Source organism: Melanostigma gelatinosum, assembly GCF_949748355.1.
Source record: "Melanostigma gelatinosum genome assembly, chromosome: 18".
Lineage (NCBI taxonomy): Eukaryota > Metazoa > Chordata > Actinopteri > Perciformes > Zoarcidae > Melanostigma > Melanostigma gelatinosum.
Genome location: NC_136651.1, coordinates 16,682,138 through 16,698,109, shown reverse-complemented (window position 1 = coordinate 16,698,109; position 15,972 = coordinate 16,682,138). Strand labels below are relative to the sequence as shown.

Here is a 15,972-nt window from a genome sequence, read left to right as displayed (position 1 = left end):
TTGGACAGACACAGAGGTGCACACTCAATCACGGATGCATGCGCGACTGATCGCATGATCCTCCTGATGGAGATAGCAGAAACACTGTGATGCTTTCAGCAGGCGTTTGACATTAAGGCAGAATATCATTAGCATTTCATTTGGCAAAGTATTGGATTGCTTTTGAGTTGAGTGTGGCGAAACAAATATCCATCCACCGCCGCAGACAGTAGTGCAACTGCAGTATCATCACCCCCCCCCCCCCACACACACACACCCACACACACACACACACCCCCAACCAAGTGTGACAAGCTTTTCGAGGCTGACTCAGAAACAGCCTGAGAGCAATCAACTAAGAGCTCTGTACTTGTCATCAGTTGCAGCATACCAGTTTTGTGTTTATAGCAACTATAGCTGAACTTTCACACTAAATCTCATAACAATTAGTATATTTGTAGGCCTAATGAACACAGCTCTGATATTTTGGTAATTCAGACATTACAGATATTTCAAAATGATATCATTTTGTGGACATCGGCATGCCCTAGGACTTTTACAAGGGCCCTGACCGATATAAAAAGGTTGAAAAACTCCATATATTTGCTGAAATAAAAATGCCTTGAGAGAGCTGACAAATCTGCATATTGTGGAGAAGTATAAAATAATCTCCATGTATCTATTGGAGCTTGAAAACAGGCCAGCGGGACATTAAGGTTTCAGATAGGTGCATCATACGGATCGGACATGCAGGAGATTTAAATACAAAGGCTATAAAGTAGTTTAAAAGCATTTTTGGGTTTATTTTACTGTGAAAATAAGATAATCGTCCTTTTCTTAAAACGTCAATAAAATGTTACAAGAGCGAACATACTCTAGAACAGAGGTCTTCAACAGGGGGTCCGCGGAGGTACTGCAGGGGGTCCGTGACATTTTTGGTTGATTAGACAAAAAAAAAAAGACTTTTTTTTTTCTCTAAACATGAATCTGTCCATTGTTTTAATGTCTTTATGCATGAGAGTGGCACTAATAGGCCATCACTCATTTTTGGTTTCCATATTTATGTTTAAAATGAAAACATCAATTTGAATAGATTGTATGCATGATTATCATGCAATTGACAGACAATGTTGACGTTGACATTGGTATCAGTTGACAAGGTGTGTTTATATATGGCAGTGGCACGGTCTCCCTACTCACTGTACCTGTTTAAAATGAAAACATGAATATATGAACCTGTGTATATTTGACTAGCTTAGTATCGAATGCACAATAAAGAGGTATACATGGTACTAGGCCCATTTAATATAAAACACAATTTTATACAATATATATCGTCGGGGGTCCCTGCTCAATCTCTCTATCAGTTTGGGGGTCCTTGGCCTGAAAAACGTTGAAGACCCCTGCTCTAGAATCTGTGTTGTACGGTAGATCAGCCGCCTTCACCCAACTTGATTTCTAATTTCCATTTTAATTTTCACAACCTGCAAGATTGGAGGCACCATTTTTTGCTAAGCCGAGGATATTAAAAGTTTCAGGAGCTCTGTAAATAGTTTCTGAATGTCTCGTCTCGTTTCCTCATTAATGGAATCATCCAGGATGCTGGTGTTCAGCCAGCCTCGCTCCTGCATTCAAGCAGCAAACTGGAGGAACAATTAGGCGCACTAATCTCATGAGAGCATGCCTTTACCTCCCTATGAATAATTTAGCATTTAACCAGCTGAAGCTGATAACAACAAAATGTATTTCCCTCTGCCAAGCGGAGGCTGCAGAGTCCCGTCCCCCCCCCCCCCCCCCCCCCCCTAATTGTAATCACTTCCTGATGTCGGAAGTCAGCGAATGGGAGAGAACATCAGTTATGAGAGGATGCTCCGAGCGCTTCAGCGCAGTAATGTTTCATTGAGATGCCGGTCCACCCAAGACGAGGAATATGACCTTTAGAGTGAAAGAGTTTACTTGTATTTTATTTGCTTGAAAGGTAACAAGTTCAACAAAAAATCTGCATACAGGGGCTGAATATACCCAAACCAGAAACACATTCCCATGGGAGAAATGACTAATCAATTCCAGGGCAAAAAAGTCTAAATGCTCTGCTATTGCATGGGCACCGGTGCGAGTGTCCTTTGGCAAGCTACAAATCGCAGGTTAGCAAACTGGCTTACCTTCAATAATCACTCGGATCAAGGACATGGAGAGTAGGGAATAGCAAGAAGAGGGTTGAAGACTCCTCTTATTGAAGTCTTAAGTGCAGTTTGAGTGTGTGAGTCATCCTCTCAAGTTTGAAAAAAAAATGTCAAGCTGCCGTTTGAGTGCAGGAACACACAACTCTTCATAGCTTACATCTGATAGAGCTCCATGACCTGTGCAAATGAGCCGACGGGTTCAGGAAGAGGATAACAGACGAACGCCTCTTCCCTAAAAAAAAACTGCCTTAGGTGCTTTCTGTGTTTACGCCTCTTAGATCTTCACACCGAGCAACTCGACACATATGCCTTTAAGGTGTGTCGAGTTGCGCCGTTGTTGTTTTGTATATTTAGTGCCACTTGTTTTGTCACAAGTCAAAATTTCTCAACAGATACAGTAAATATTCAGTACTTAATAAAATTAGTTAAAACATCTTTAATTTAGTGTGTGGGAGTTAACCTCTCTCCAATATATTTGTTATTTTACTTCCTCTGTTCATCCGAACGAGCCGGAGAACGAGACTGGACCGACGGCTGGGAGGCCAAGAGGTCCAAAATAACTCTGAGGCTGAATGACCAGAGCTATTAGAAACTCTACAAATCATCCTGAGGGAAACACAAATGTCTAAACAAACCTTCATGGCAACCCATCCAATAGTTTTCTAGAAATTGAATTGAGAAGTCCTGGGATCACAGAGGTTGTGAGGATACACTGGGAACCATGAATGTCTGTATAACATTTTATGCCAATCCATCAACTATGTTGAGACATTTAGTAGATCAATGAAAACTTAGACCTGTTTGTCACGTTAATTGAAAAGTCAGGTGATCACTAATCTCTCAAGGATTCATCCTCAGGGGACAGTGAACAGTTGTTGAGCTCTTTTGGTCTGGACCAAAGTGGTGGACCAGCAGACCAAGATTGCCATGCATGGAGCACCACTGCTAGCACGGTCAAAAAGACACTTGTGTCCCTCCATGTGCAACACAGAAATAATGGAATGCACTTTATAAGCCTATGCAGAGTCCTGTTTGTGCCAAATAAAGTGTATGTATTCTCAACCTTAAAACTCTTTTTATATACTCTGGGACAAGGAGCAAGCCAGTCCAAGAACAACATAATGTCAGCCCCGAAAGAACAGTGAAAGTTGCAACATAAACCCATAGAACGATACATACACTAGATCAATACACCCGGCGGCAGCAGACCTATGAGACAGCTCGGCCATTTGAAGATGAATGTATCTTCCTGACACGCCAGACAGAAGTGAAGAAAAGAGTCTAAAAGTGAACACTGCTGCCGGAGCCCTCGGAGGCATCTGAGACACCTGTGGTCGGGTCACGGAGCCGTCACAGGAGCCATAAATAACTCAAGCAGAAACAATAACCCAAGAGAAGAAAAAGCCAATTTGTCATCCTCTGGGTATTAGTGACGTATTACCCCCTCCCAATCAGACTCTACGCCAATACACCTGGTATTTATCTGCAAAATAACGCCAGGCACCACCAGGACCGAGCCGTTTCCTTCGGCCCCGACCAGCACACATCCCAAATGAGCTGACTCACTAAAAGTCCTGCAAACAGTGTGCTTCCTGCTCTGTGGCAAGAGCTGCTCTTATTCCCTTTCCTGTCTTAACAATACCATATCTCTCTGCACAAGTGTAAGAACCTGACTGGCCTGCGCAGAGCCCTGACCTCAACCTCATCCAACACCTTCGGAATGAACTGGAACTCCCGACTGTTAGACACCCAATTTCAATATCGACCTCGCCATCGCTCTTGAAGCTGAACGGTATAGCGTATCCCTGCAGCCAGGTCACAAAATCTGGTGGAGGGTCTAAAACCAGAAGAGTGGAGGCTGTTAAGGCAGCAGATTAAGTTCAAATTGTAGTAATTTGATAATTACATACGAACAATTTTATCAACAAACAATGTTGGTTTGACTTCCCTGTTCTGTCTGTTGCACTCAAGTCCCCAAGCCCATCTGAAATATTTTAAAATGTCTCATAGTCTCATTTTAGAAAAATAACTAAATCATTTCATAGAAACAGGTGGGCGCTGTAAAAACAGCAGCAGGAAATAGTCACAGCAGTATTTGTTGGGGACTATTTTCAGCAGCGGATTAATACATATTTTTTTGTACAGGTGAGCATTTGTGATCAACTCAAAAAAAAAAAACGTGTTGTGTGACTTATTGATGTGTTTTGACCGCAATGGAAGAAAACTACAGAGACGACAATACTCTAAGCTGTGTGTGATGAATACCTTGTTTGCCAAGTCCACTATAACTTCCAAGTGCATATGTGTACCTTAAGATAAGTGTTATTTATCCACCTTTAGAACTTAAAAAAACACGTCCGTTTCACTTATAAACATCTACAAACACAAAATAAGTTTCTTGAGTTTTTGACGATTATTAACGTACAGTAAGTGCGTGATAACGTCTTTGTGGGTTGTCTCGCCCACAGTTAATAAATAAACGAGCAGGGTGCGTGGACACTCGCTAATTAAAAAAAAAAAAAAAGGTATGAGCCGCGCGGGCAGGGGGGCGGGGCCTGGGGGGATCAGGTGGGGTGGGTCCACTGTGACTTTCTCTGCCAGTAGAGGAGGCAGCGGAGACCGGCGCTCCGTGCTCTCCGTGCTGGCGGACAGAAGAACACACGAGAGAGCCTCTCAGAGAAAATTAGCTTTAAAAATAACTGTTTTCCTTTTCTTTTCTTTCTTTTTAACTCGGTGCAGTGAGATGTGTGCACGCTCCAAAATAGGTAAGTTCTTTTCTTCTTCTCCCTCCATCCCTCAGCTCACTTCACAGGCTGATTGACTTCCAATTTCCAAAATGGATCGTTGTGATTATTTGTGATTTTGGTTTTATTCAGCTGGAGGATGTGATGATTGTTTTTTTTAATTGGCCACTGATGAGCACATTGGGAAAATTGCTTTTTTCTCTCCGTCATTTGGTTAAGCTGATTCATCGTCAGATTTTATCGTCTGATAGTAATTGTTTATTCCTTGCATATCTCAAAAGTATTCGCAGGTGATAAAAGTACAAAGGAAATATGTTTCATATTTATAATGAACAACAACACTTTCCCTTTGCAGCCTCATTTAGATGTATTGCCAGATCATGTTTCTCTCAACAGGTAGGCCATCTACATGTAAAAACACAGAAGTGGCAATGAGCTGTAAATAAAGATCCTCTATAGGCTTAGGGAAATTAGATATCATCCGCCTCTGGGATAGAGCTGCGTCTGATGGATGAAACCACACTTAACTTTCCTTTCTGAAGGGCAGTGTGCAGCTACTGTTCAAGGGTGATACGATGCAATGATCTCCCCCCCCCCCCCCCCCAAACACACATACACACACACACCTTTTTCCTGGAGTAGCTTTTCAGAAATGGACTTCAAGTGTACAGTCATTTATCATGGTAGTGCACTGCTCCAGAGGACTGACACAAACTGTTATATAACAGTTGGTAAAAAATCAAATCAAATGATATATGAACTCTACAGTGGCCTGAGCTGCCAGCAGAATGCATTACCTTGTGAAGGAGATCCATGTGTGTACTTAAGAAGGATGCTGGATTTCATTTGTTTTGATGTGACCTAAAGGACGGTTACGCCAGTCGAGCATTCGTCCAAGGGGTGGTGTTGTTGGAGAAATGTTCCAATACAAATTGTGATTTTAGCAACTAACATTCTCTGCTTTCCGCCTTCCTATTTGCTGCGTTTTCTGCTTTGCATCAGTGTGAATTGATCTTCGTCGGTGGGTTTGAACTATCATTGGGACAAAACAAGCAATTTGAAGAAGTCTATGCGGTCCCTAGGAACACTTGACTGGCATTTTTCCACTCTTCTCTGTCATTTGTCGACCAATCGTCACATTTCACAGGCAGTCGATAAAAAAAATGAGGAATGTAAATAATTGTTCTTTCCCGCCCTAGAACCCGTGGGCAGCAATAAATCAGACGTGCCGCAGGTTAAACAAAGTGCTGCAGCTGGAATCTTTTCTTCGACAACCTCGACAATGAGTGTCTCGCTAAATACAATAAATGTGGAGGGATTTGTGGAACACAATGCCGCACAGTTTATGTTTCAGAAAAGCAAACACAGAGTAAATGTGAGGAAGACTCGTGCTGATATTGTGCGCATTGCCCTTGTGACAGTACGGCTATAGAGCTGCTGCTCTGATTGAATATGCCCGTGGTCAGGCTACATTAAGCCATTTAATATGCTCGCTGATATTCTGTCTCCTAAAAACAGAACCTTAATTATCATTTCTAATATGAGATTTAATTGGCTGCCTTGCGTAAATGTTGCAATGGCCGCTCACACTGAGGAGGCTGACGGGAAAGTTTCTTTAAGGGCAAAGCGTCATCTTTCCATGAACTCCACTAATGCTATAAAATGAGCAGTGGGCCTTCGGATTTTAGATGTAAATTGGATTGTAATGATGTCCGCTGATGGCTTTTAATCAAATATTACCCGCAGGGAATGAGAGATGTGTGCAGTCTCACTGCTGGGATGAGATCCAAATTGAGTAAAGAAGCCAATCACAAGTTCTTCAGAGGCCGAGGCGACGTCTTTAACTTGTTCTTTTTCTGGCTTTTAAGTAGCTGGAATTAGCACATATTTGGTATTTTTGCCTGATAAATGAAAATGAATCAATTGTGAATGCTCTGAGGTTAATGAAACATCTTGACATTTGAGGATGATGTCTTTCCTATAGGGCACATGTCAACGCATCAATAGGGTTTGTGAGGTTTTCATTGATTCTTTGACTTGATCTCTGTTTGTTGCTCAGCTCCCTCACGTGACATGTATCGCAGGACTTTTGTTCTGACCTTTTTGCTTCCATTTCCTATCTGGAGAACTGCACAGGTTTTACAGCAGAGGAATGAGTCCTAAAAACAGCAAATGAGTCAGCATGTTTGCACTTCCGGTTCCCTCGTCTTGAAGTCAATGGGTTTTTTTAATTGGGTTTTTGGTTCGTTTGCACATGATGATTAAATACAACGTGTCAGCCAAGCAGCTTCAGGACTTCGACATGACACATGTCCCAGATGTTTTTAAATTCAGGAAAGACTTATGTGCCAGAATAAAGTCATTTTTACCGTCGCTGAATTGTTTCTACTGTATCGCCTCGGGGACAATGTAAATCAATTTCCCGCCTGACACTTGTCACAGTAACTGTAGTCCTCAAACACAGGTGGGCTGAGGAAATACACTTTTTAGATGCGGTTAATCTCTGTTGAGCAGGCTCTTCACCGCACTGAGAAATCTCATTTCGAGCTTAAAAAAAAGCCATTCCAAGTATCACTGCGTTCCGCCATCCCCTGCTGAAACAATCCGAGACATCCATTCGCCCCCTATTTCATTTTCAAATTCCCCCTCCGGCTACTGACGTGGAAATCCCGGCATCCGGTGTTTATTTGGGCAGATTTTGTTCTGCCTCGTGGTGACATGCGCAGCGAGCGAAAGCCTTTGATCCAGCACGAACACGCTACGAGCATGACTCCGCTCTCCAAAGCCTTTATCTCCTACTGCTTTTGCATTCTTTTTTTTCTTCTTTTCTTCCCTCGCCGCCGTTTATCTCATTCAGTGACATCCCAGATCGCCAACACGTACACCGTGAGAGTGCTGCTGAGTGGGACTATCAGCGGGCCGAAGCCTTTGCCTCGGTAATATAGTTCTCTCCTCAAGGTTCAATTCCTGGCCTGTCATCCACCGTTTGAGTTAAAGCGCAGCTTGCAGACACAAGACCTTCAAGGAAGCCATCACAGGCTCCTGCTGAGTTATCGCTGCTTTTATTTATCTTTGTATTCCCTGCATGGCTGGCTGGTTTTCTCATAATGCCACAGATGATTTTCTTTTTGCCCCCGAGGATCATTATTGCCGCCGTGGTGTCCTCGTTTTTACCCCTGTTGCTTTTGATTATATCCTGTCCATTGTTTTTCTTTTCTATTATAACACCCACCACCCCGACTGCTCACAAGCTCTGTTGCCTCCTCCCAGTAAATATATATTTTTGCTTTAAAATTGATCTGTCCGGTTAAATAAATGTTTAACACGACTCAGGTAAGAGTAATGGGGTGTTTTATGGTGTGAGTTGCAGAGGTGAAAAGACAAGTTGCCATTTTTTTGATGAATAAGGAAATTGCAAATATCATTTAGTTCATTCAAGCATAACCTCCATTTTTGCTAATGCAGCATAGGGGGCAGACGAATTTGTCAATAGAAAGACTGACTCTTGTAAAAAGAGACTATTAAGTGATATTTGAACCCTTAATCATAAACTGTGGGCTGTATGATGACTTTCTTTTTTTTCAATTTCATTTTTAAGCCTTCTATTTTGTGTGGGAAGTGTTGATTAGTTCCCACGCTGTTAAAGAAACAGCACTTAAAGGAGCAGTGTGTAGGACTTAGAGGCATCTAGGCTGCAGATTGCAACCAACTGAAAACCCCTTCGCTCACCCCTCCCTTCACTACGGCTGCCTTTAACGTAGAAACTCTCTAAAACCAGTGTTTGGTTTGTCCGTTCTGGGCTACTGTAGAAACACGGGTTGTGCAACATGGCGGACCCAGTGAAGACGACCTGCTCACTATGTAGATATGAAGGGGTCGATCTAAGGTAGGGAAAACACGATTTTTAGTTTCCAGTGATGAGACACAAATAAAAACAGAATTGTGAATATTATATTCCATTTCTGTTAATAGAGCCCCATAAATCCTACACACTGGACCTTTGAACCGTTTTTTATAAAACCCTTTGAATGTGTTGAATCCCTTTTCTTGTTTTAAAAGGTTTCCAGCATTAAAGCCTTGACAGAACCCGTTGTTCTAAATCCACCAGTGACCACGTAAAACATGAATATTTGTCATTTCTGTCAAGCTATTGTGAACTCAATACAACGAAACCGTGGCATTGTTTCTCTTTCAGAATATGACGTCGTGCCAAGGAACCCTGCCAGAGGCCACGTGATCGATGGCGTGTTGGCAACAGTCCCTGCATCTCCAAATGAACTGGCGGAGCAGTTTGTGCAGCAACAAAAGCTTTTATCCGCTGCATTAGGAGGAGCAGAACAAGGCAGCTGTAATTGAGGAACAGATGTGGCATGAATGGTATCAATCTGCAAGACACTTGCACAACTCAATGCAATCAACAGATGACAATGGCTGCTGTTGAGAACACCAGTGTTTTCCCCGCGGCAGGTCGCTGTACCAACTGCAGCTCCTCCGCCCACCCAGGGATGGATGTAGCCAAGGCGGTGGTCTTGGGGGTGGTGCTGGTGGTGTTTGTTGTGTTCGGGGTCCTTGGCAACATCCTGGTCATCCTGTCGGTGTTGCTCCACCACCACTGGCGCTCCGTGACTCATTACTTCATTGCCAACCTGGCTGCGGCGGACCTGCTGCTCAGCTCCGCCGTCCTGCCCTTCTCCGCCACCTCGGAGGCTCTCGGCAGATGGGTGTTTGGCCGGTCCTTCTGCAGCGTCTGGGCCGCTCTGGACGTCCTCTGCTGCACCGCCTCCATCCTCAGCCTGTGTGTGATCTCCATCGACCGCTACCTGGCTGTCAGCTACCCTCTGCGCTACCCTGCCATGGCGACGGGGCGGCGAGGCCTGACCGCGGTGGTGGCGCTCTGGGTACTTTCGGCAGCCATATCCGTGGGCCCCCTGTTTGGCTGGAGGGAGCCCGACCCAGAAGACGAGACGGTGTGCAGCATCACGGAGGAGCCCGGCTACGCTTTGTTCTCCGCGCTGGGGTCCTTCTACATACCTCTGGCCATCATCCTGGCCATGTACTGCCGCGTGTATACTGTGGCGAAGAGAGAGACGAAGACGCTCAGGAAGAGCAGTGAGGGAAAAGGCGTTGAGACTGAGGGGGTGATGCTGAGGGTACACAGAGGGAACGCTGCTCCGACAGGGAAGCCCGAGGGGGGCGACGAGGGGGCCGCGACACATAAACGCAGCACCTTTTCGCTGCCGAGGCTGCTGAAGTTCTCAAGGGAAGAGAAGGCAGCCAAGACTCTTGGCATTGTTGTCGGGTGCTTCATTCTGTGCTGGCTCCCTTTTTTCCTGGTGTTACCCATCGGTAGGTACCTCCTAAACGTCTGCCTGAACCCTGTTTTGTGCCTTTTCATTTGTTTTCATTACATTCACAAAGAAAAGGGTCTGTATATCTGAAAGAAATCCTTTAAGAACCCACAAGGTCATTTAACCACACTCACTGCCGGTTTGAACGCTTTACTGGAATCCTCAAAGACTCTTCAGTCCATCTTTACAAAAGCTTTTCTTTGCGGGACAATAAAAAAAAGAAATGTTGTAAGAACATGTCACCTGAATTACGAATCAAGCAACAACTCTACAATCTCTACCGACTCCGGGAGGAAATATCTGGCTCTTTAGCTGCTAAATGCTCCACTCTGTTCAACAAAAACCTCTGTCTGCAGGTTGGGGCTCAGCTGGTAGTGTACAGTGTACAGTGGGGTTTTTAGAGCTGCCTGTTGCTGCTGAATGCGACACTATGAGAAAAGTGAGAGTGGAAACATTCAACAGTAGGTTCATCACGACAAGCGATTGCAAAGTATCCATTACAGCCAGTTTAATCAAATTATACTTTTTATTTTAAATATTTACTTTTGGAGAACACACCAACAAACATCAACACTGCAATTAATTTATGTTTATATGCACAACAAAAAATGTTGTTTTTTTAGCTGACCTCCAGCTGTTTCGCTTCTGCAGTGATGTAGAAGAGTACTTGAGGGTGTGTCAGTTCATCATGACATCACTGATGGGTGGAGCTACAGTTGCAACCAACTTGAAACTACTAGAAAAGGACTTATAAACTGCTTTTCCTTTAGATACATGTACCTATGATAACACATCTCTGGAGTTGCAATTTAGGAGACGATTAAAACGATCTTCTGTATGGTGCAGTGTCTGTAATACAATATAATAAGAGTCTTTGAGGATTTTGGAAATACTTCCAAAAAACAGTTTCAAGTCAAACAAACGACCGGGCTTTTGAAAGACTGTCATAGATTTACAGTGTCTTTCAGAAAAACAAGTCTTTACGGTGGCTCTGTGACTTGAATGCAATGCAATAAGGAGAGGCACGAAATGGGGTGTAACTCCAGCAAAAATGACAAAAAAGGGAACTTTAAATGATGGATCTGCTGTATCATATGACTCTAAGAAAAGGAATTTATATGATTTAGAAATGAATTACTGTCATAATGAGAACTGAAATGATTAATTCGATTAATTTTCTTGAAGAGGCCTGCTTTATTCTGAAAAATTATTAAAATGTTAATAACAAAAATGATTCAGACATGCAAAGGCAAGACTGAATAGAAATGAACTAATTAAGGATTAGTCTGCTGTCGATGTCAAACATTACTGTAGATATGAGCTATACGCTATCAGGAGCTCAGGAAAAGGTAAATGTCCACTTCTAGCAGCTCATCATGCAATCATTTAAAAGTGATAAAACCCCATGATGTAATATAAAACACATTGTGTAAGAAGCATGAGCGCATCACGAAATAACAGTTCTGTGCATTATGTAACAAGTTATTACATTATGAGAAGATTGTAACATATACGAAGCAAAAACATAAAGTGGACAAATGAGAACCTTTACAGAGATGAAATGTGAAATATTTGTTCCATACAGGAGTAATTATGTATATTTATATTATATATCTAAGAATCACCCGTTTTTTTTTTGCTTAATTCATAATGTAATAATGTTATCATGATGTAATAACGTATTACACGATGCACAAGAGCGTATCTACGTTATGCAAGCATGGCTTTCTTAGCTTTTATTACATGTATGCTGACGTTATGCGCAGTTATTACATTATGAGTTGCGACATCCACTGAGCCAGATATTCTCGACGTCATATTCAATTAATTACACCTACATTTTTGTCAGACTCTGTCAAAGAAGGCGATAACAGCGATGTTATCGCAGGCGTAAGAGAGGACAGAGCCCAACCATTGTGAAGCCTAATCTAAAATCTTAATTGCCTGTGAAATAACGCTCATGACTTGACTGAGATAAGTGATTGTCAGTGCGGTCTGGTGTGTATTTAAGGGTGATAGTCTGTCAGCAGTTACCTCCCAGGTCACAGATGATGAGATTATTTCTGAAAAGTGTATTTTGTTACACAAGCTGTAATCTTATTGAAGGAAGGCACAATCTATTGTACCGGATGGAGGGGGATGTGGATGAAACAAATCCTCTGGACAAATAATAATATGTTTTATCTTTTACGCTCTCTTCTTTTTTGCCAGTGTGTCTATTCACAACCAGCCACATTAAAGGACCCAATTTGTAAACGGTGTAAACAAAAGGGTCGCTCTACCAAAAAGCGGGAGCTGCTGTCTGTCCTGAATTGATAACCAGGTCTTTTGACACAGGGATTAAGACGACACAATAACCAAGTTATTGAAGTCTGACTTTAGTTTAACTTTCATGGTTATGTCATTATTCTTGAAACATTTCGCTAAAAGGGCTTTTTGTCAGAAGATGTTTTGACATGTCACACAGTAGGAGAAACACAGGTGTAAATAATATATTTATACTGTCAATATCTCTACATTCTGCCCTAATTTACATTAGTGATATGACTAAACGCAGGAGAGATCAGGTCCACTACATGTGGAAATGCCTACAATGTATTTTAACAACACAAAGAGTCTACTAGCGGCGCTGTGAGGCTGCACTTGTGCATAGTGGTGTTTTGAGCTACATGCTATTGCTAACGTGCCCGCAATGACAATGTTAAGACCACAGATGTCCAACTCCTGGTGGGGCAACGGGGAAAGTCGAGGGATCAAAGTCATTTGGATTCATCATCTAGAAACTATGTACGCATGTACACAGTTCTTTGTCAATTCATCCAGTAGATGTTAAGACATTTCAATCAAAACGTGTTGTGACAGTGTAAATTCGACTTACTGGAAATTGTAGTTCGTCACATTTCTTTCTTTTTTTGTCAAGATTTATTCAGTGGAACTCCATTTTACATTTAGTAGAATTTTAGTCAATGCTATAGTCATATCATTCTCGGAAAGGTTCGTGGTACTGTAATGGATTTTACTGAGGATATTTCACTCAGCTGTAAAAACTCCAATGAGAAGTAAGCACGCCTTGAACTCTGTGTCAAGGCATCTAAGCTGAGAATATGTCACTGACTTACGAGTAATTATTTCATGTCTTATATCCTTCTTGGTTATCAGACAATGAAATACCCAGCAAAGGCACTTTTGTATATTACTGAGGAATCTGCATCATGTTTCACTCAATAGAAATCGGATTTAATACATCAGTTATGAAGATGTGTAGACTGCGGTATCATTAAGGCAGACGAGCATTATCATTGTCCTATATTATTTTGAATGTGTAGCTGCTCTTGTGTCTATAGAGGAAAGGTCAGGGGATCACCAAAGTCCGGATTCCACCTTAAGGAAACCATGAATATCTGATTTCATGGCAATATATCTAATAGTTGTTGAGCTATTTCAGTCTGGACCAAAGTGGTGGACTGACGAGCTGACCATGTATGTGACTGACAGAACAACATTGCCATGCACAGGGCCGTGCCGCTATCACGGCTAAAAATACAGACGGAGCCTTTTTTTATGATGTAGTTCTGACAGCAACCTCTCTGTGGGTTACTATTGTAGCTATTGTGATGCTGTTGAGGCCTGAATCATTGGTATAATGTCGCTTGATGAAAGGTTTTCCTGTATGAACACAACACCAGGCAGGACCTGCCTCTTTCCCCGCTGTCCCTCGACTCTACTGCTGCTTGCCTTTCTCAGAAGGGACATCAAGAAATTCAATTACAAGCGGCCAAAGAGAGCAAATAAAACACCACGCTGGAGCAGAATAGGCTTCGACTGTGAGATGAAATGGAACGAACCAAACTATTGCTCCCTCATATGAAAGCTATTACAGATAGCAAGCGCGCGGCTTAATGGGCTGTAATGCCTGGAGGCATCCTCAGTCACCCTGTAGTATCCCAAGACAGCCAGTCATCAGAGAATAGCTACGCATTTCAATTGAGACAGACCTTCACGGCTCACAGCGCAGCGCTCTGAGGCGCTGATAGTCTGAGATTCCCAGAGAGAGGTGTTTGAAAAACTACAGAATTTCTCACTTTGTGTTTTTCCTGAGTACTTCAGATGGAGAGCCTGTTTTGAGCTGCAGCACACGGTGGTCGCCGCAACCACGCCTGCCAATCACTTGCACAGTATGCTTACAGAGCTCATGAAAGGAGGGGACTGCTGCTCATCAATGACACCATGTAAAGCCAAGTTCTTCCTCAACAAACTTGGAATACCACTTCTTCATGCACCTGGCTTTGTGCACGGTGGGTTTAAACAGGAAGGAGGCCAAACCCAAACTGGTGCCACAAAGTTGGAGACACACTAGTCTCGCATAGCCAGACCTATCTCCACAGAGCTATGTGTCAAAAGGTCCCACGCGTTACCATTCTGCTATGGGGGGGAGGGGGGGATGCTCTAACTTGTTAGTATTTCTTCGAACCAATCACAATCGTCTTGTGCAGCGCTAAGCACAGAATGCAGCAACGGTGCACTTGTTAAAATAGATAGCACAGATAGCGGAAAAGGAAAAAAATGCTGCGTGAGATACTTGGCGAATGTCAGGCTTCTACCCACAGTCTACACCCGGGGAGTCAGATTGGAAACACATTGAACTAAAATAGCATGTATGTTGTAGCATCAAGATTACTTTTAATTGGAACTAATGGGCCCAAATCTTGAAAAACAGCCCCAGTCGAAAAGGTACACAATCGTATGCGGAGTGGAGTGTCCACAAACCTTTGTCCATATAGCGGAACTCAGTGGTCAATTCAATTACAATTCATCTTTACAAAATTCCTAATACTCACATACTCGACTTACTGGTAAGTCAGAGGGCATCTGGTGGACGGATGGAGAATGGCAATGAAGGGGCCTGGGAGACGAACTGAGACAATTAGTTTCCTAAAAGACTGTGTTTGTTTCTGTTCATATTTTGATTTGTCGGTGTCTGTGTGTGCTCTTTAGGATCGATCTTCCCGTCCTGTAAGCCTTCTGAAACCATCTTTAAGATAACCTTCTGGCTGGGATACCTCAACAGCTGCATCAACCCCATTATCTACCCATGCTTCAGCCGGGAGTTCAAAAAGGCCTTCCACAACGTGCTCCGTGGACGCTGCCTGAGAACTGGGGTGCTGGCTGCCAAACCACAAGGACACATCGCCACCCACTCCTCCAGTCCTGGTCGCACGTCCAATACCTCTGACGTCTCAGCCCAAAACCGCGTCACTGCTTCCTCGTGGGGTTGCTGCGGGCCGCTGTCGTCCTCCTCGTCATCGGTCTGTGGTCCGGATCAGGCTCAAATCCAGAGTAAGAGTCTGCTGAAGGCGTGGTGTCTCTCGGCAGGTGGAACATCAGTACCGGAGAACCACTCCGGTCTCAGATCGGCCAAGGTCTTACGCCTTTCTCTCGGCGTTGCAGGAGAGGCTGTTTGATCGGCATCGACGGTGGAATTTTAAAACATCCAGCCTTGTGCTTCGTGGAAACTCTTGCGTAACAACTTTTGCATGCATATATAAATCCCTCAAAGGCGTCAGAGTGCAGCGCCAGAGGGCAGTGAGACTTGCCTCCAGAGCGGGCAGACGATTACCGTACTTTTCGGACTATAAGCCGCTACTTTTGACCCCACGCTTTGAGGCGTCGGCTTATAGTCCGGTGCGCTTTATATACGGATTTTTCCATAGCTTTTCT

General features: G+C 43.3%; 1 protein-coding gene across 1 annotated transcript; it reads left to right on the top strand.

Annotated features, from left to right (window-relative positions):
• Positions 1-9,333: 9,333 nt before the first annotated feature.
• On the top strand, positions 9,334-15,716 carry adra1ab (adrenoceptor alpha 1Ab; the record flags this gene model as incomplete). The annotated part of the gene is made up of 2 exons (XM_079290018.1): positions 9,334-10,252; positions 15,250-15,716. 2 exons carry the CDS (start codon positions 9,334-9,336, stop codon positions 15,714-15,716), a joined length of 1,386 nt encoding a protein of 461 aa, XP_079146144.1.
• Between the last annotated feature and the right edge of the window lie 256 nt (positions 15,717-15,972).